Source organism: Erythranthe guttata, chromosome 6 (assembly GCF_056151865.1).
Source record: "Erythranthe guttata isolate IM_541 chromosome 6, IM_541, whole genome shotgun sequence".
In the NCBI taxonomy this organism is placed as follows: domain Eukaryota; kingdom Viridiplantae; phylum Streptophyta; class Magnoliopsida; order Lamiales; family Phrymaceae; genus Erythranthe; species Erythranthe guttata.
In genome coordinates, this window is record NC_142538.1 from 8,753,754 (window position 1) to 8,773,626 (window position 19,873).

The following is a 19,873-nucleotide window of genomic DNA, read 5'->3' on the forward strand; positions in this document are numbered from 1 at the left end:
GGTAGAACGAGTCACCTCGGAAGAGAACGTTGCATACCCCTTCACGAAGCCTTTACCAAGATCGGTCCATGAGAAACATCGAGAGTCGATGGGATTGCGGTTTATGGGTAGTTGGCTTTAGGTCAAGTGGGAGATTGTTAGAGTAGGTGACCAACAAGCCAACATGTGGCTGTGGTCTTTCGTATTTATTATTGTAATAAACGAACATTTATTCGTATTAATGATAAAACACCTTGGCATTCTATATCTTTGTCCCTTTGTCACAAGCATAGATATAGTCCTTACAGTTATTACAAGTACTAGTAATTGGTCGTTAGGATCGTGAGATATTTACTTAAGTATTATAACTGTTAAACGTGTTCCTAGTCGAAGGGTTACGCCACTAATGAGGATATCGGCCTTTCCCATTAAGACTAGCACTTAGTGTATGTGTACTGCATCTCATCAGTAAACGGTATTGTGATATCGGCATGCATAAGTGGGTGCTCGTAAGCTGACGAGTTCACTGAACTCCCTCACCCTAGAAATCTCTAAGTGGTTCCCAATAATCGAGTAGAGATATCTATGGTATAGTTGTACACCATTAGTCCTTATGACCTAGACATCACCGTGACTTCACTAGAGGACCAGCTGTATCGTGACCTGTCCCTGAGTTCCACCGAGGACCATCCCAAGGGCCAGTGTTCGTGCAGTCCGAAATCTAGTGGGAGGTCTGTGCATTGTAGTCGGGGATTCGATCGCTAGAATAGTCTTGGATGTCCTGTGTGTTCTGAAAGTTTGTAATCATTCTAAGTCTCTGGCCAGAGCTGACTAAGTGATGATTAGAGAATTCGATTCTCTAAGTCATGCACGTAAGGATTACAACACTTAGAACGATCGCACCGTCATTGAACATATAAAGAGGTCTCGATGAACCAATGCCTCTAGTTCAATCGGGACATATGAATCGAAGGGACCGTACTGTACGTTAACTATATCTGAAGGTTCTTGCAGGCATTTCATTTGTATCTAGGGAATCATGACGCGTAGTTGCTAGACGCCAATCTTGATTCGTTGGGTGATTGAGGTGAAACGAGCTTCATCTTAATCGTAACTCTAAGGGACGAGTTTTGACCACAAAGAGTTGTGGGCCCACGGCTAGCTTACACCTGAACCATCGAGGGTCACACTGCTCGTGCACATGAGATCTTTGAATAAACGGTCAGAGATAAAATAGTTTATCTTTGCATAATTGGAAGTCAATACGATTGAGTCCAACATTCGTAATTTGGAATTACGAATGAGAATAAGAAAAGGAAAAGAATAGGCGAACGTTGTAGTGGACTTTCTAAATCGGGAAGTTTCCAAATTTAGAAAGTGCACTGAACTAGGGTTTCCACTTTTAGAAAGTTGGAAAATGAGAATTGACACTCGTAATGACGAGGACTTTATAATGATTCCGAAAATGTAATCGTTGCAATTTTTCGGTCATTGGATTGAGAGAAACGAGCAAGTAAAAGTACTAGCGAACTTAAGCTGTTGGGTCCGGTCCAACTTAAGCCCGCTAGGGTTTTATGCAAGACACTATAAATACAAGATTTATAGGTCTTGCACATACAAGTGAAAACCCTAACCCTAGCAGCCATTCTCCCTCTCTCTCTCGCCCTCTCCTCGCGGCCGTCACCGGTGCCGTCGCCGGAGCTTCACCGGAATCGGCCGTTCATCGGCCGATTGTTTCGGTAGTTTCTTTCCTTCTCTTTTTCTTCCGTTTTTCTAACTATTACGTGTCTAGTGCCACGTGTTTAGTAGATCGAAGTATACGAGGTTAAATCCGAGAGGAGGAAGACCGAAGATCGAAGAATCGAGGAGCAGCGCACGAGCCGAAGCCACACGCTGCCCCACGCGCCGCCCCGGAAAGACCGCGCGTGAGTTTCACGCGCCGCCGTGGCCGTCTCACCGCCGCTACCGCTGCACCGCTGCTGCCCCGATTGTACGGATTGGTTTCCGTAGCAATCTCGACTTGCTTAGCACTTCTACCTCACGCTTCAAGAGGTAAACACACGAACTCGAAGTTCTTGTTTCGTTTAAACGTTATATATATTCATGTTTGCTTTCGTATGATTTTATGTGATTATGTGTAATCGTTTTAAATCATTGTAAGCATGTTATTTGGTTTAAACGCGAGCATGTTAATTGATTTAAATTCGGTTAAATTAATTAGCATATATGTTGTTATTTAATTTCGCTGGAAGCGCAAAGGTACGCAATTAATTGATTAAATTTGTCGGGCATGTGCTTATGTGCTTTAAAGTCGTTTAAATCGCATTAATTTTTTGTTTTCCGCTGCGTACGCGTGCCCGAAACCCAACATCATTGACATCCTCCACCTCCTCTCTTTCATTAGAAATACCGGGCTCCATCCGTCGAATGACCCTCTCACTGATCCCACCCACCTCGCGAAGGTATTTGCGACAGGTACGAACTAATGGCTTATAGACTGCAGCCAAAGCACGTTCCTCAATCATAGAACGGCAATCGGCACTACCTCGGAAGCTACGTTTGGTTTCCTCCACAATAGAGTCCCTATTAGCAGCACCCCCCGACGTAGCGAGAAATCTCTTTCCCGTCGCTTTCTCGGCTTCATACTTTGCTTTCAGTTGATCATAGCACTTGTCCAACTTCTCAACATCATCCTTATAGGCCTTCGCCTCACATCGACTAACCTCAAGCTCCTCCGTCCTCTGAGCAAGCTCCTCCATCCGTTGAGCGAGACCGGACTGCGCTATCTCCAACTGGCTTCGAAGTTCATCTTCACGCGCCTGACTTCGAGTCCGCTCCTCTTATTCCCTAGCTTCCACTTTCCCGTCTTTCTCCATGAGGTACCTCCAAAAATCTAGCGCCTATATGAATACAATAAAATTGGTTACACAAGAAAAGAGGAAAATAAGCATAAAATCTTGTTTTAAAAACAAACACTCACCCGACATAAGTCTCTGCCAGCCAACTCAAGCATGTGAGAATAACCCTTACCAGACATCCGAGCACTATCATAGTCCCGAACGAAGCCCTCAGTACTCATCATTGCTAAACCACGGTCCGACACATCCCAGTAGGACTCTTTCCGCTCGCGATTCACCCCAAAGGTGAACAACTGCTTCCCCTGCCCCACCATGGAATCCATAAGGCTCCTCCGGGTCTACAAGCGGACGCTTTGGCACAGCTACATACTCGGTATCCACTCTCTTCCCCTTTCCACGATCTTTCATAGGTTCACGCACCTCCACTTCACTAGCATAGCTACGATTGTCTTCACTCACTCGAGCAGTCTCAACACGAACCATCTCTAGAGGCAGGCTTCCCGAAGAACCTCCCAAATTCGAGGGAACCTTCTTCAATGACTTCTCGAAGTCCCATTCGCCTTGGCTCAAAGCGCCGCAAAGTCAATACAATCATCTACAAAAAAAAAGAAACAAAAGATAAATAAAACCGAAGAATAACACATCAACAAAAAAAAAACACAAAAAAAAAAACAAAAAAAAATGTTTCGATAAAAACAAAAGGATATGTGGCGCTGACCATCCGGGATCAAACGCTTCGGATCAAATTCAACATCACAAAACCTAGATTATGTGATCCTCTTAGCCATATTCTCGGTAATCTTGAAATTCTCACACGTGGGGTTCCAGATTATGGGGACTCAAAAGAGGGAGCCCTCACATAAAAGAAACGGGATTTCCAATCCCCCCATGACAACTTCACACTCTTCAAAAACTTGTAGGGAACCCTCGGATAAGCACAAAAGAAGGGCAACTTATTCGGCCGATGTAACGTAAACAACGCCTTGAATACAACTGACACTACTAGGCAAACCACTTTGCGACACTCTATGGTGAAACGCCTCAAATGTAAGAAGCACGGTCGGAGACAACTTACTATACCCTATCTTAAATTCATCACAAATCTTCAACAAAGTCGGATGCGGAGTGATCTAAGAAGTACACATCACATACGCCAAGTAAACCGTATGAAACCCAGCAGGTGGCGAATATAAACGCTCGCCCTTCTGAGGCAAAAGCAACTCGATATTCCTTGGCCCTCCAACTAACCGACGAATAGATCGCAAGTGCTCTTCAGTCAATGCACTATCAACATCAACTAAATCAAGATTAATTGGCTTAATCTTCTTTTGCCTCCTATCCATCTCAACATCACCAAGTGGAATATCATCTTCCTCTTCCACTTTAACCATCGCTTCCACTTCACCATCCGATCCCGCGGGCTCACTCGACGAACTCGATTGATTGGACTTGTCACTATCTCTCCCAAAATCCACGACTTGATGCCCATAACGACGTCTACTAGAACCAACTTCATCAATAGTGGGGCAAATATTAACATTTAGCCCCAAATTATCACTCCAAGCACTTACCGTTTTGCGAAACCCGCGTTAGCCGATCATCGAAAACGGCTTCGAGCGGCACCTCCGGCTGACTCCATGCGCCCGCACGCGCCCCGGAACCCTCAGCACGCGCTGGCAACGCACCCTACAGCCCACGACGCGCGCGCGCCATCAAAACTCCCAGCCCCGGGCACGCGCGCGCCTGCCTCGTCTTCCGTGCGCGACACGCGCAGCCCCACCCCCTACCCATCTCTGATGCGCGCGCGCGCGTGCATCGAAGTCCGAGCCTGACGTGCGCGCGCACGCGTCCCTCGGTCGCCGTGCAAGACGCGCGCGGGCGTGTCTTTCCACGTGTACCAGGCGCGCCAGCTGAGCCACAGTACCAAAAGGCATATCGCCCCCCTTAACCGGATCTCGACTTTTAAATCGCAAAGATTTCGACTTACCCGGATTCGACATGATAAATTTCTTTCTCCGAAGAAACACAAAAAAAAATTTACTCTACCACGAAAAAAAAGAAGCAAGAGCACAGAAGAAGACCCAAAAGTTAAAAATACTTACACATATTTATTCCCCACAAGAGTTGGAATTTAATTCTCTCCACCGCAAAAGGATTCTATTTATTTGGCCCTGGTATATTATTTAAAACCCTTAAATAAATATCTTGCTGCCAAATAAATACAATTAGTTTTTTTTATTAATTACGAATTAATTCAACGGCAATAAAAACCAGTTAAACCACGGCACATTTAACTCTCTACACAATCCGAAATCCCTTCGACAAGTCTCCCCTCTCGACTCGAGAGTTGGGGGCTTAATGATATACTTACTTGGGCCGACCCAATGTGCCCCCAATTCACCTAATAATTGGGCCCATTCACGAAAGCCCAAACACCTTCAAAATAAGGTTTGACCCCAACAAAGTAAATCCAACCCAATCAACGACGTATAAATAGAGGTTATTACTCATTTGTTAAGGTACGTTCTATTATTCAGAAGTATTCTAGAACACATATTATCTCTACCATCTCCACGATCCGTACATCTGACTTGAGCGTCGGAGGGGTTTCCGCCGGATCAACCCCCGACTTAGTTCACGTGTGTTCATTTCGCAGGGACCTCAGGATCATCAAACTGGCAAGCTACTGATCCGCTTTGCTCTCCTAACTCATTTACCACACTACCCCAGATGATCTAAGTAATTAGCATCATCACTGGAGACCACAATTTCATCTTTGAGATCAGAACTAATTTCATCCTTAAGAAGATAACACAAATACAATATTCCGAAGATGAAGATGAAGATGAAGGCGAGACTCTGGACTCGGAGAAATTCGGTGTATGACTTTCAGACAACAACAGCGGCCCGTTGCATGTGCACTCCTTTATATCTTACAGGCTCAAAGATTACTGGATGACTAGCGATGAAATCAGTGCACTGGCACGGAAGGCCGTTTATTCCGCAAGACGAGCGAAAGCGAAAGCGGCGGCCCGTTCAGAACTGCCCAATCTTGTTTTCCCCGTGATTATTGGGATCAATATTTTTACCGTCCGGCAAGAGTGGGAGACGGTTGACGCGGCAACGGAGAGGGCAATTAGGTTAAAACACTTGGTCCCTGTATATCTGACGTGGGAACTTGCATGTTTCCGAATGGATGTAATACCGAGACCCATAAGGCTTATGTCTTTTCTTAGGGGCCTACCCAGAATTAGAGTTGTTGACGATGATGAGGGTAATATTTTGTGTGCTCGATGTGTTCGAAGAGACCGTGGTTCGGAGTTCAGAAAATGAGCCTTCCTTGCTGCGGAACCACTTTTCATTCCCATTGCATGTGTTGTTCCGTGGCTCGAACACAACCACTTATGCCCCTCGTGCGATTCTCCAGCCTATGATCCCGATTACATGCACTTTTATTAAATTTTCATATTTATCACTCTTAATTAGTTTAAAGACGATTGGTTTTAGAAACAACCAATGCGTGACAATGGTACTTTAGCAATTTTCCATATATTTTCTTTAATATATGCATATTTATAGATTTTCTTAATATTCCCACAGCATTTAAGATTTTTGAATAAGTCAAGGTGATCTACCAATCTAGTAAAGGCACAGCAAGGACCAAGCTCAGAAAATTCATCAATTATTATTACATGTTATTTTAAAAACAATATAAAAGAAAAAGGAAAAATCAAAATCAAAGGGATTTTTCTTTTTTTTTTTTTTTGATACTGCAAAATGTATCAACGGCTCAAAATATGGCCTCAGTAAACTAACTATGAAACTATATCATATATGTATATATATGTACAAAACTTTTGATCAAAAGATCAAACATGCCACAACACTTCACAACTGCTCTTCTTTCTCCAAAAAACAATCACCAAATTACTCTTCATCAACAGCCGCAACTTTAGACCCACCTTTCCCGCCAACAACCCTATAAGAATTGGCCATAAACTTGTACGGTACCCCTCCGTTTTTCGTTAAGTCATCGCAATCGGCAACATTAATCACGCCACTTCCTTCATCCTCCCTTTTAAGGTCAGCAGGTGGCAAAAAACAGTCCATTGATAGTCCCTTTATGTTGAAATCCACTTCCTCGATACTCCAAATCTCTTCCATTTTAGTCCTCGTGTGGCTCTCGGAGTTTTCTCCGAACCTAAATAGCGAAACAGAAGTCTTTCCCGAATGCGCTATGTTCACACCTTCAACTGTTCTGTAATCTTGAATGGAAGATTCCATGGTTGTCTCCCAAAAGACGTCATTTTTTGGGGCTTTTATTCGAAGCAAGTGAGAGTCTTCTAATTGGACTAATAGACCTGTTCTTTGGCTGAAACAGCCCCAAAGAGTGTGTCTGATTATCTCAACTTTGGTACTGCTTCTTGCCCTTAATGTTGAAGGCTCTGCTTCCATTTTTAGCCCGAAGCAATCTTCTCCGTTGATTGTCTTCTCGCCGATGCAGATTGAGTTGGAGAATAAGTTTGCTGTTGATCTTGGATCGAGCCCCTGATGACATGATTCATCACAAAAAGTCAGTGAAAATGCCGAAAAAAAAAATTAACAAATTTACATCAGTGTGAAAAGGCCATGTAAGCTTAGACATCTTTTTGATATGGGGGAGAAAATTGGAACGGAAATATCAAATTCTCCGAAACAATCTGATGTTTGGAACAATATTTTTAATTCCATTTTTTTTTATCCAACTGTAATTTCAGAAAACATTTCCTGAAATTCCAATTTTTTTTTCTGAAAATTACACTTCTAATATCAATATTATTATGTATTTCGTATTATAGGTGACCAAAAAAAGTTGGAATTTCTGAATTCCGCTATTCCAATCCGAAAATTTCCGATTTTGGACCAAGTTTTATTCCAATTTCCGAAATTTTGATTTTTTTAGCGGAACTGGAATTATTTTTCCACTTCCGTAACAAATTGTAATAATTCCGATATGTCTAATACCTACTTTGTCAAACACAAGTCATATTTGAGTAAATTGGACTACATCTATCTTCTCTTTTTGATCAAACCAAACACAACAAAGTAAAACTAGCGTAGTTTTGTACCTGCAAAGATCGACGGAGGGGCCTCGGTGGGCCCCGCGAGGCGTGCGAATGCTGCCACGGGGTCTGCCGCCACGCCACCTTACCATCACTACCAGCACTGATTTTATAACCCGAAACCATCAGCTCCAAACTCCACAAATCAGGCCTTTTCTGCCACAACACAAATCCCCCAATTTCTCCACGTCCATTTTTCATGTTCTTCAGTTTCCCAGCCTTGGAATTATTGCCCAGACTCAAATCGTCTCCGGACAAAAATTCCGACGCCGCCATCTTCACCTTCCCCACCGCGTACATACTGTTGATGGAGTTCAACACGTGCTCCCCACCCGCCGCCGCCACGTACTGCTGCACGATATATTTCGCCATCGAACTCTCCTGCACAATAATAATAATCAAACATAACCATAAGAACAAAAATTTACCCTCTCGATTGAACTGATATTATAAAATCAAAATTTACTGTGACTTACAATCGGACAGGATTTGATGTTGTCGCCGACGGTGGTGCGGTCGCACCGGATTGGGAGAGGGATAAGAGGGGCTGCGATGACACCGAGCAGGAACTGAATCTCCGCCGTGCGGCCTCCCAGGACGGAGGAAACCGCCGCCGCGTCGAGCGGCGGCCTCAGCATCCACGATCTGATTGTTTGCCATGAATTGTGCTTGTTGGATGAAATCATCTCTTCCGGAACGGGGACCTCGAGAACAGTTTCCAGTGCATCTTCTCTGTCGAGATTAGGGCACAATGTTCTCATCGGAGAAAAATAATTTGGGGATTTTGTTTTTTGGGAGGGAATTCTGAATAGAAATTTGGGAGAGAAGTTTTGGTTCAGAGGAGTATTTTATATGTAGTAGTGTTGAAAAGAGTGTTGCAATTTGAAATAAATAAATAATGAGAAATGATATATATAGAACGAATTTTAGTATATGTAGACCATTTTTGTAATGTCAACTATTATCTCTATTTTATGATGCATTTTAGAAGTTGTACGCATTTTAATATAAAAATTAATTCTCGTCTTCTACTTATTATTAACTGTCTATAGGATTATATTTATTCTATACAATTTCCAACCTCAAACATATCTAAAAGGCTATATTTTTATGTTTTTCATATTCCATAAGTGTATAATTAAATTTGTTTGATTTTTAAATTAGTATGTTGAATTAATTCAAAGCATACAACTAAAACACTCAAATCGCAAAAGATCGAAGATGCATACTTATTATGGATAGGTAGAGATGGAGAGATATACATATTTACACTGAAAATTACAGATAAATAATGTCAATGAAGACTTATTAAAAAACAAGAGTTTGGAAAAATAAGATGTGATATATTAGATTTTGAAATTTTAAATAAAGTTTCTACGGTTACTAACACTCTTCGTGTGATATTCTCCCACAAAAATGTTGTTTAAAGCTTCTAAAAGGGGATTTGACAAAGTAAATATTAGCCTTTGAATTTTTAAAAGAAAATGTCCTACATTTACTAAAACTCATTCTGCATTTATCACCATCCATAAATAAATTATAATTAAATACATTAATTATAATTAAATAAATAAATTATAATAGGGAAGACTTGACTGCCGACCGTGGGCCGTCACCAACGTGCGAGAGTTTTGTATATGTCGTGAGAGCACGGTGCTTTACTTAGTCCTATGTGTGTGTGTGTGTGTTTTCAATCATAATGTTAATTTTATGTGACAAGGGGCACAATGTTTTGTCAATGGATGAAAATATATTTGATCGAATCAAACTTACATATTTTGTGTTCCCAATTTCTTTTTTCAATTATTGTGACTTCAAGATTTTGGGGATCGTTTGGTTACTTATATTAGATTAATTTAGATTAGATGAGATTGAGGGGATGTTTGGCTAAACTTATTTTAAATAGCTAATAAGCTCTTACGTCTGATAAGATGTTTTTAAGAGCTGATAAGCTGTTATATCTTATTTTTTATGATTAATTTTTAGAGTGTTTGGATAATAAGTTTATTTCCTAATTTTACTCATTATAAGATCTTAAAAAAAAAAGAGGGGTAAAGATATTTTTTTAAAAAGATCTTATTTGCTCTCCAACAGCTTATTTTTTTTTTTTTTTAAAACAAGATTTTTTTTTTTTTAAATTTACCAAACACTTTGGAAGAGCTTATAAGCTCTAAAACATCTTATAGGCTCATTTTAACATCTTATAAGTTTAGTCAAACACCATCTAAGTTTAAAAAAACTATTAATTAATTAATTATTTAGTTAGTAAGATGTCTGCTATGTTAGATTAGATTATGTATTATGGCTCGTTTAGTTACTAATTTGAATGAGTCTAGATTAAATGAGATTGGGTTAATTCTCTACTGGATAATTAATTATTTAGTAAGTAAAATATTTGGTATGTTAGATTAGGTTTTGTATTAGAGCTCGTTTGGCTACTATATCGGAAATTGATTGAGTTAATTCTCTACTGAGTTGGTAAAAGTTATGATACAAAATCTTCTGATATGTAATCTACTGATTGTAATAATTCTTAAATCTTTCATTATTTTCTTCAAGCCTATTTTCTTTATGTGTTAGTTTTTTCTTGGAGGGTGTTCAAATTTGGAAGACGACCTTCTCCGAATGATTCTACTGAATATTTGAACAAGAGAATGCTCATTGACAATTCTTCGTATTAACACAATTGATTACCTCAAATAGCGAAGTAAAATAATTCACTTGTTTTGTTGTTCACTAGAATGAATGGACAAGTTCAATTTTTGAGTCGAGCCTAATTTTTTTTTTATATTTATGATGATGTTTAAAAAAATGATTTTATAAATGCTTACAATCAAATTCAAATAGATTTTTTTATAATTCACTTGTTGGCACGAGATTTCTATTTGTGAAGATTGAAGAAATCCGCCATACGTGGAAATTAAAGATTGGCAAAGATTTGTTTTCCATGTTTATTTTGGAATTAATTAGAGTCCTATTTTTGTAATATTGTTATTAGGACTTAGATTTATTTCCATGTATTATATTCTAGTTAGGTATCTTTTGTACTTATCTAGAATAGAAGTAGAAATCGACTAGGATTCTATTACCTAGTTAATCGATTTCTTAGGGCCCAAGTTAGGTTTAGGGTGGTGGATTTCGTGCCTATATAAGGCCCTCAACCTCATATGAGTCCGATGGAGCTTTAATAAGAAAAATCCCAGCATAAAGGCTTTGAAGGGTGCAGCCCGTGCTGCAGCCCTGTCTGCACGGCAGGTGTGGCAACATAACAGGTTTCTTCTACCAGGCCATAAAGAAGATCGGCGTTTCGGGAGAAGTGCTTAAAAGATCTCGGGAGAGGTCGATCCGCCGTTTGAAGGGAGTTCAACATTGGAGGAAGTCCAAGAGTGCGGATGGAGGAATTGCTTTGATTATCAACAAGTTCGAGTCGTGTGCAAGAACGGCGTATCACATAAAGAGGGAGTCTTTAGTGTTTTATTAAGTCCTATTAATGTACACATAAATCTGAACTAGTTTTGCAAGTCCTCGTGGATGTAGGGTACGTTTGTATCCGAACCACATTAAAATGTTGTGTTCTTTATTCTGCTTTTCGTAGATTTATTACTGTGACAACACAACAATTCTGTTACGTCACCTAATGTCGTAACATGTAGTCTGTCTCAACAGATGAGTGGACTTTGATAGGCATTCAAATTCAACAATTGGCATCAGAGCGGGTCACTAGATATACTTAGTGTCTGATTTTGGGTTTTGATTTGTTTGCTTTGCTTATTGGATGACGTGTGCTCACAAGGAAGGTTGAGACGGAAGTCTGTCACGGCATTCACCCAATTCCGCTGCGTTGTAACGTGCCCAGTGATGGGACACTCTGATAGAAGACCAAGACGGGTGAAGAAAAGTGGCATCTCTGTTGCAGGGGGAGTAAATCTCATCTGCAGGGGGAGTTCTTGTTAAACATGGATTCTAACCAATCTATGCCAAAGGGGGAGATTGTTGGCACGAGATTTCTATTTGTGAAGATTGAAGAAATCCGCCATACGTGGAAATTAAAGATTGGCAAAGATTTGTTTTCCATGTTTATTTTGGAATTAATTAGAGTCCTATTTTTGTAATATTGTTATTAGGACTTAGATTTATTTCCATGTATTATATTCTAGTTAGGTATCTTTTGTACTTATCTAGAATAGAAGTAGAAATCGACTAGGATTCTATTACCTAGTTAATCGATTTCTTAGGGCCCAAGTTAGGTTTAGGGTGGTGGATTTCGTGCCTATATAAGGCCCTCAACCTCATATGAGTCCGATGGAGCTTTAATAAGAAAAATCCCAGCATAAAGGCTTTGAAGGGTGCAGCCCGTGCTGCAGCCCTGTCTGCACGGCAGGTGTGGCAACATAACAGGTTTCTTCTACCAGGCCATAAAGAAGATCGGCGTTTCGGGAGAAGTGCTTAAAAGATCTCGGGAGAGGTCGATCCGCCGTTTGAAGGGAGTTCAACATTGGAGGAAGTCCAAGAGTGCGGATGGAGGAATTGCTTTGATTATCAACAAGTTCGAGTCGTGTGCAAGAACGGCGTATCACATAAAGAGGGAGTCTTTAGTGTTTTATTAAGTCCTATTAATGTACACATAAATCTGAACTAGTTTTGCAAGTCCTCGTGGATGTAGGGTACGTTTGTATCCGAACCACATTAAAATGTTGTGTTCTTTATTCTGCTTTTCGTAGATTTATTACTGTGACAACACAACAATTCTGTTACGTCACCTAATGTCGTAACATGTAGTCTGTCTCAACAGATGAGTGGACTTTGATAGGCATTCAAATTCAACAATTCTACTGAATATTTGAACAAGAGAATGCTCATTGACAATTCTTCGTATTAACACAATTGATTACCTCAAATAGCGAAGTAAAATAATTCACTTGTTTTGTTGTTCACTAGAATGAATGGACAAGTTCAATTTTTGAGTCGAGCCTAATTTTTTTTTTATATTTATGATGATGTTTAAAAAAATGATTTTATAAATGCTTACAATCAAATTCAAATAGAATTGAACTCTTAACCTAGTGCTATTAATCAACTGTAAGTTGGATCAAGTTCGAACCATTTTCATTATGAGTCTTATTAATTTGTGAGTTGAGTTTGAGTTTACTAAGCTCAACCAGACTAAGTCTAACTAAAATAAATAATATACAAATTTGATAATTTATCTCTTAATAAATTTATCAAAGATTTATTGTTACACTTGAGAAAAACTAAATCGAAAGTCAGGTTACCCAAACGTGCATCAATATCTAAAATATGTCAACCTATACAATGGAGTATGTTCTTTTTATACTCTCTCTCAGTTAGACCTTTCAAATTACTTAACCAAAACACCTAAAAATCATATACGACTTTTTTTTTTTAATAATAATTAAAACTGTTGACTTGCACAGAATCCACACAGCACGACTAAATGTTCATATCAAATCAAATCCACAGTGAGGATTCCATGAAACCAAATTTAAGACAATATTTGATTGAACAGGGTACAATAAAAATTATTGATTTACTTGCTATTTTTTTTATGAAATTAAATTATATAGTACTATAAAGTTGAGCTAATTGCATCTCACATTTATTCGATATATTGGATGGACATTTAAGATCGGGCCCAATTTACTACACACGTATTGGAGCATCTCCAAGAGATGTGCTATATGCTAAATCTTAATAAATTTTACAATTTTTGATGAAAAATAGAGTTCTAATAGGTGTTTTATATTATACAACACTTGGCATATATCAAGTTTGAGGTGTCGAATTTGAAAGACAAAATGGTGACATGGTGAATCACTTTTGTACTGTTAGAATTTATTTCGTGCAAATATTAATTATTTGTGTCAGATTCAGTTTTTCGTTACTGTTGCGTGAAGTGTTGCAACAGTTTGTGAAACAGTGTATAAAAACAGAAATAATGGAGAGACACAAATTTAATATGGTTCGCATACAATTGTACCCTACATCCACGGGACCTGCAAATGAAATTTACTAATTTTTAGTTTTACGAATACAATAGTAGGACTTAATCAAAATACAAAGACTCCCTCTTTGTTGACGTCGTTCTTGTATACTACGCTGAATTATAAATCTTCAATTTGCAGCACGTCCCTTGCTCCGCACGGTTGAACTCCCTTCAACGCTGAATCCCTTAGTCGGCGGATCGATCTCCTCTCGAGATCTGTTTAAGCCCCTCTCCCGAAGAACCGATCTTCTTTTATATAGAAGAAGCAAGCTTGTGATACTCCTTGAATCTTGGTGTCTTCACCACAAAGCCTTGAAGCCGATATATTTTCTATGAAAATCACGTATCACAATGGAGCAATAAAAACGAGAGGAAAAAATATGTTCTCTTGAACTTCTCTCGATAAAAAAAAAAAGGCCAATAAAAGACGAGAGTAAGGAAAATATCATGTGTAAATTTTTCTCTCCAAGAAGACGTATGATGTGAGGCGCCGGGCTGCTGTATTTATACTTCTATAGGTGATAAGAATCCTACAAGGAAATAGAGTCCATTAGGGTTAGGAAACTTTTAATCACGTAGGAAATAATATTTTCAACACAAGAAAACTCTTTAGAAGAATAATTCCTATTATAAATCAATTAATGACAAATTAAAAGAATTAAAAGCTACAAGGACTCTTCCCTTCTTTAGCTCACGGTATATGCAAACTTGTGGCACAAGTTTTATTTAATTCTCGTATAATTAGAATCCAAGGGATTCTAACAATCTCCCCCTTTGTCGTTTATTGATTATAATCATTTTCCCCCCTCTGAGTAAAAAACCTGAAAATAAAACAATCAGATGATTAGACGGAAGCAATAAAAACTAAAGCTCATCATCAACTCTTTTAGCAACAAGAGTGGCATCAACTGCTGCAATAGTAAGTGCCACAGTTTCAGCAACTGTTCCCATAGTAGTCGCTTCGGCAGGTGGTTCACAACGGAGTTAGCTCCCCCTGCATGTGTTTCTCCCCCTATAATTGATCCTTAGGCAGCTCCTCTTGTAAATGACTTCATTCTTCCCCTTTGCTTACTTGGCTTTGTAGACTTGGAGGGCGACGTGGTAAATCACCCACGTGATAAAAGACTCAGCAAATAACGTCAGCATTAGCTCCTCCTTTTATATTCTTGTGAAGACCTAAACCAATTAATGACAATAAACACAATATTAAAAATGTGAAATTCCTTCTATTTTGGATACACGTTCAGGTGATTAATATGGAGAGATAATTTATTTCTTCTCAAATTATCTAATGAGATAACTAAGGAAAATATGTTCCTCATATTAATACACATCTCCATAGAATTCCACTTGGTGTTGTGGACTTAGAATCCCACCGAGATTCTAACACTCTCCCCATTTGGCATTGATTGGTCAGAACATTTACTCCCCCTAAATATATGATACATGCATGAACAAGGGTCAGCAAATTCAAAATAACATCTGCAAATATAAACTGTTGCAACAGTTTATCAAACAGTTCATCAGATTGTGTAAACTGTAAATAAACCATAGTTCCAAAAATTAAAGCAGATAATTCGTTCAGATAAGCACGAGATAAAAGGATATGCGGTAGCAGAAACAACTTCTCTTCACAATGCTCATTATTTGTCCTGTATTTCTGCACTATTCCAGCAACTGTCTGATGCACTGACTCACCAGTTGTCTGAACTCCCCCTGCATTCTTGCACTGTTCCAGCAACTGTTAGATGCACAATGCAACAGTTGTCAGAACTCCCCCTGTGTTCATGCAATCTTTACTGTTCTTTTCTCCCCCTTTCTGGGCAATCACCATGCATAGATAAATCAACATGGACTAATGATCTCGATGATTCGAGCAATATGTTCAAACACTTGACAAAAAGATCAAACGAAGAGAGAATCTTGAAAGCAAATGAGAAGAATCACTATACATAACGTGCACACAAAATCACAAACTCACAAACTCAAAACCACACGATAATTGCAATGCGAAAATCTACGGATAGTGATATCAAATCCAACATTAGACAACAAAGACTACAGACTTTGCCAAACTTCATACGAAACGTGGAAATGTGAGGAGTAAGCTCAATAGATCCAGCTGCAACAAAAAAAAATGAAATTTAACCGGCACATAAACAAAAATCCCGTCTTTTTTTTTTAAATGCCTAATGCAAGACAAGAGGTAAACATGAGAAATAAACATGAGTGAAGAGACATATGTGAATAGGATACTGCATGGACAAACAAAACATATCGGATTTATCTTTACATTCACGATAAGCGCAATCCCAAAAATCCGACTGCTAATGCAACCAATAAACTTAATAATCCCAAGTCAAACACAAAGATGCTCTTATTTGTTAGCGTACACGCACGTCTAATGGTAGCTTTTTCCCATGAAAAACAGAGCAATTAAAAGGAATGAGATTATGGTGGTCGTGCAATGTGTAGTCCCATGGGCTTTCTAATTGAGCCTTGTAGTGAGTGTTCGGTAAAGTGGTTTACTGGCTCGACTCAACTAGGCTTCGAACTATTCACTGACCATATATATAATTTATATTGGCCGTGCAATGTGTAGTCCACTGGGATTTCTAATTGAGTCTTGTAGCGAGCTTTCGGCCACGTGATTTACTGACTCGACTCAAAAAGGCTTTGAACTATTCACTGACCAAATGGTTGTATATATATATATATATATATATATATATATATATATATATATATATATATATATATATATTAGTAACAGTAGTTCAAGAGTAGCTTTCACTCATTAAAAGAGACAGTTTTTCCCTATAAAAATATCCAACCATGACAAGACTATTCAGAGAAATAAATAAGTTGGAGCCCCCTTTAAGTAATCATTTTGGGAATTGATGAAGTTCTACCCCCACAAAGTTTAGAAGTACTCGAAGTATCAAATGTCTCATCATATGCAGTATGCTTAATGCAGGTCCTATATGAGATGCAAAAACATATGAAGTGTCCTACCACTAAAAGTTGCAAGTCTGGACACACAGACTGTTGCAACAGTTCATACAACTGCATCAGATTAGACAACATAAATTCTCAACGATTTTCGCAAGGAATCAAATCTCCGTGCATCAAGGGTTTTTGCAAAAGCATCAGTTAATTCATTCTCCGTTGCAGCATAATCAATTGAGACAACCCCCTTTTCGACCAAGCCCCTTATGAATAATGACAAATATCAGTAAGCTTAGTTCTCGAATGCTGAAATGGATTCATAAACTTATTTTTCGCACACAAATTATCACAATTCAGATTACCAAGTTTTTTATTCCCCATTTGTCACCAGAACTGTTGGAACAGTTAGTACTATCATCACATGATTTTAAAGAAGTAATGGCAGATAAATAATTAAGATCAGACTTCTTCACCCAGATTTTTTGTTCAGTTTTATTCACTAAATCTATCTTTATCTTGGGTTTTTGAGACAACACAAAAGTGTGATCAATTTTAGCGGAAAGTGGTGAGCGGGCCATTATTCTTTTAACCATTTTCAAGTACTTAAAACACCTGGGTCATATATGACCAGGAACATGACAAAAATGATAGGTAGGTACAAAAACTTTTCTTTGAGATGATTGTGTTGATGCAACTGTCGCAACCGTTTGTGAAACAGTGGATTGTTTAACAAAATTTATTTTTCTTTTTGGATCCTCTTTTTGATTCAATACATCATTAGATAGCTGATCACCCCCTATACCTATACGACCATAGTTCGGCTGATTTTTGTTCAAAATTTCATTCGAAGTTACCCTACCAGTATTAAACTTAGAAATAGCATCTTGGGTTTGAGAAAATTTAACATTCAACCCATATGTTTCTCTACTAGTAAAAATAGCATTTTGTTCAAGAGTAGAAATTCTTATCTTCAACACTTTATTTTCCTCTATGAGAACACACTTATCCTTTTCAAGGCGCTTATTTACTTCATATACTTCAAGCCACTTCCGATACATTTTCTCATATACATCTTTGACCTCTTCGAGGGTTGCCTCTTCATCATCACTACTGCTCGCAGAGTCACCTGCAAAATTAAATGGTGAAGTCAGACTATTGTCCTTATTTGAAGATAATTCATCATACCTGAAATCTGTCGGACAGATTGTTGCAATAGTTCCATCGGTTCTGCTCATCGAAGTAGTACCACTGAATGCCATAAAGTTAGTGGTTTGATCTTCTTTGTTGTTCTCATCCTCATCACTGTCCTCTTTATCACTCCAAACAGTGGTGAGTGACATCCTGTTTTTCTTCAAAGTGTTCGCACACTCGGCCTGAATATGTCCAAAACCCCCACACTCTCGACATTTCATTCTCCTAGACTTTGCATCATCAGAATAACCATAATTAGAAAACATTTTAAATTTTTTAGGGTTAACAGACTTACCTGATAGAGAGAAATTTCCTCTATTTTCATTTTTTTGACGCAGGCTTTCGAGGTTATTTGACATAATTGCTAAGGATTCTTCAACATCAATGTCATACTCATGAAATGTTTGGCCTTGTGAAATGCATGGGAAGCTTCAGCCTGGAATGCCACATTCTTCACCTTTTTCTTTTCTCGAATATTTGCTCTAAAATTCATTTCTTGGGTTTCCAGTTTACCCATGAGTTCATCTAGCTTTAGCGTATTGATATCTCTCACTTCTTCGATTGCTGCAACTCTGTAAGAGAATCTTTCTGGTAATGAACGTAGTGCCTTTCTTACCAACTTTGTTTCCGAGTATTGTTCACCTAGTGCATACGATTCATTTGAAATATCACAGAGTTTAGCGTGAAAATCAGCAATCGTCTCGTCCTCCTCCATATGAAGACTCTCAAATCTTGTGGCTAGCATCTGCAGCTTAGATATTTTAACAGTTGATGTGCCTTCATACATCACTTGTAGGATCTCCCATGCCCTTTTTGTTGATTCACGCGATGATATCAGTTTGAACTGATTGTCACCAACGCCACTGAAAATTGAGTTTATCGCCATTGAGTTGTAATTGGCAAGTAATATCTCTTCATTAGTCCATGCTCCTTCTGGTTTTACCGTTTGCATACCATCCGTTCCTTTAGTCATGGGCGGGGTCCAAACAGTCACGATAGCATGCCAAGCTCGTTCATCAACGGAACATCTTCATCTTCGATTTCCAGTACGAGTAATTTGATCCATCCAAGAGAAGTGGTCGTAATGTATACACTCCTTCACGATGAAGCATATCTGCACAAAATAAATAAAAAATTAAATCCCAAAATCTCACTCAGTGTATCTAGTGACAAGCTCTTGATGCCAATTGTTAGAATTTACTTCGTGCAAATATTAATTATTCGTGTCAGATTCAGTTTTTTGTTACTGGTGCGTGAAGTGTTGCAACAGTTCATGAAACAGTGTGTAAAAACAGAAATAAACGAGACACAAATTTAATGTGGATCGGATACAATTGTACCCTACATCCACGGGGACCTGCAAATGAAATTTACTAATTTTTAGTTTTACGAATACAATAGTAGGACTTAATCAAAATACAAAGACTCCCTCTTTGTTAACGCCGTTCTTGTATTCTACGTTGAATTATAAATCTTCAATTTGCAGCACGTTCCTTGCTCCGCACGGTTGAACTCCCTTCAACGCTGAATCCCTCAGTCGGCGGATCGATCTCCTTCCGAGATCTGTTTAAGCCCCTCTCCCGAAGAACCGATCTTCTTTTTATATAGAAGAAGCAAACTTGTGATATTCTTTGAATCTTGGTGTCTTCACCACAAAGCCTTGAAGCCGATATATTTTCTATGAAAATCACGTATCACAATGGAGCAATAAAAACGAGAGGAAAAAATATTTTCTCTTGAACTTCTCTCGATAAAAAAATGCCAATAAAAAACGAGAGTAAGGAAAATAT

At 38.7% G+C, this 19,873-nt stretch overlaps 2 protein-coding genes across 2 annotated transcripts; both read right to left on the reverse strand.

The window, feature by feature from the left end:
• Window positions 1–6,503: 6,503 nt before the first annotated feature.
• LOC105960349 (uncharacterized) lies at window positions 6,504–8,804 on the reverse strand. The gene is made up of 3 exons (XM_012984504.2): window positions 8,416–8,804; window positions 7,946–8,320; window positions 6,504–7,385 (listed from the first exon to the last, which is right to left on the reverse strand). The coding sequence occupies exons 1-3, from the start codon at window positions 8,698–8,700 to the stop codon at window positions 6,765–6,767; spliced, it is 1,281 nt and encodes a 426-aa protein (XP_012839958.2). The 5' UTR covers window positions 8,701–8,804; the 3' UTR covers window positions 6,504–6,764.
• Window positions 8,805–18,447: 9,643 nt separating this feature from the next.
• Window positions 18,448–19,056, reverse strand: LOC148770089 (uncharacterized). Its single transcript, XM_088818970.1, has one exon. It carries the CDS (start codon window positions 19,054–19,056, stop codon window positions 18,448–18,450), a length of 609 nt encoding a protein of 202 aa, XP_088675096.1.
• Window positions 19,057–19,873: the final 817 nt, after the last annotated feature.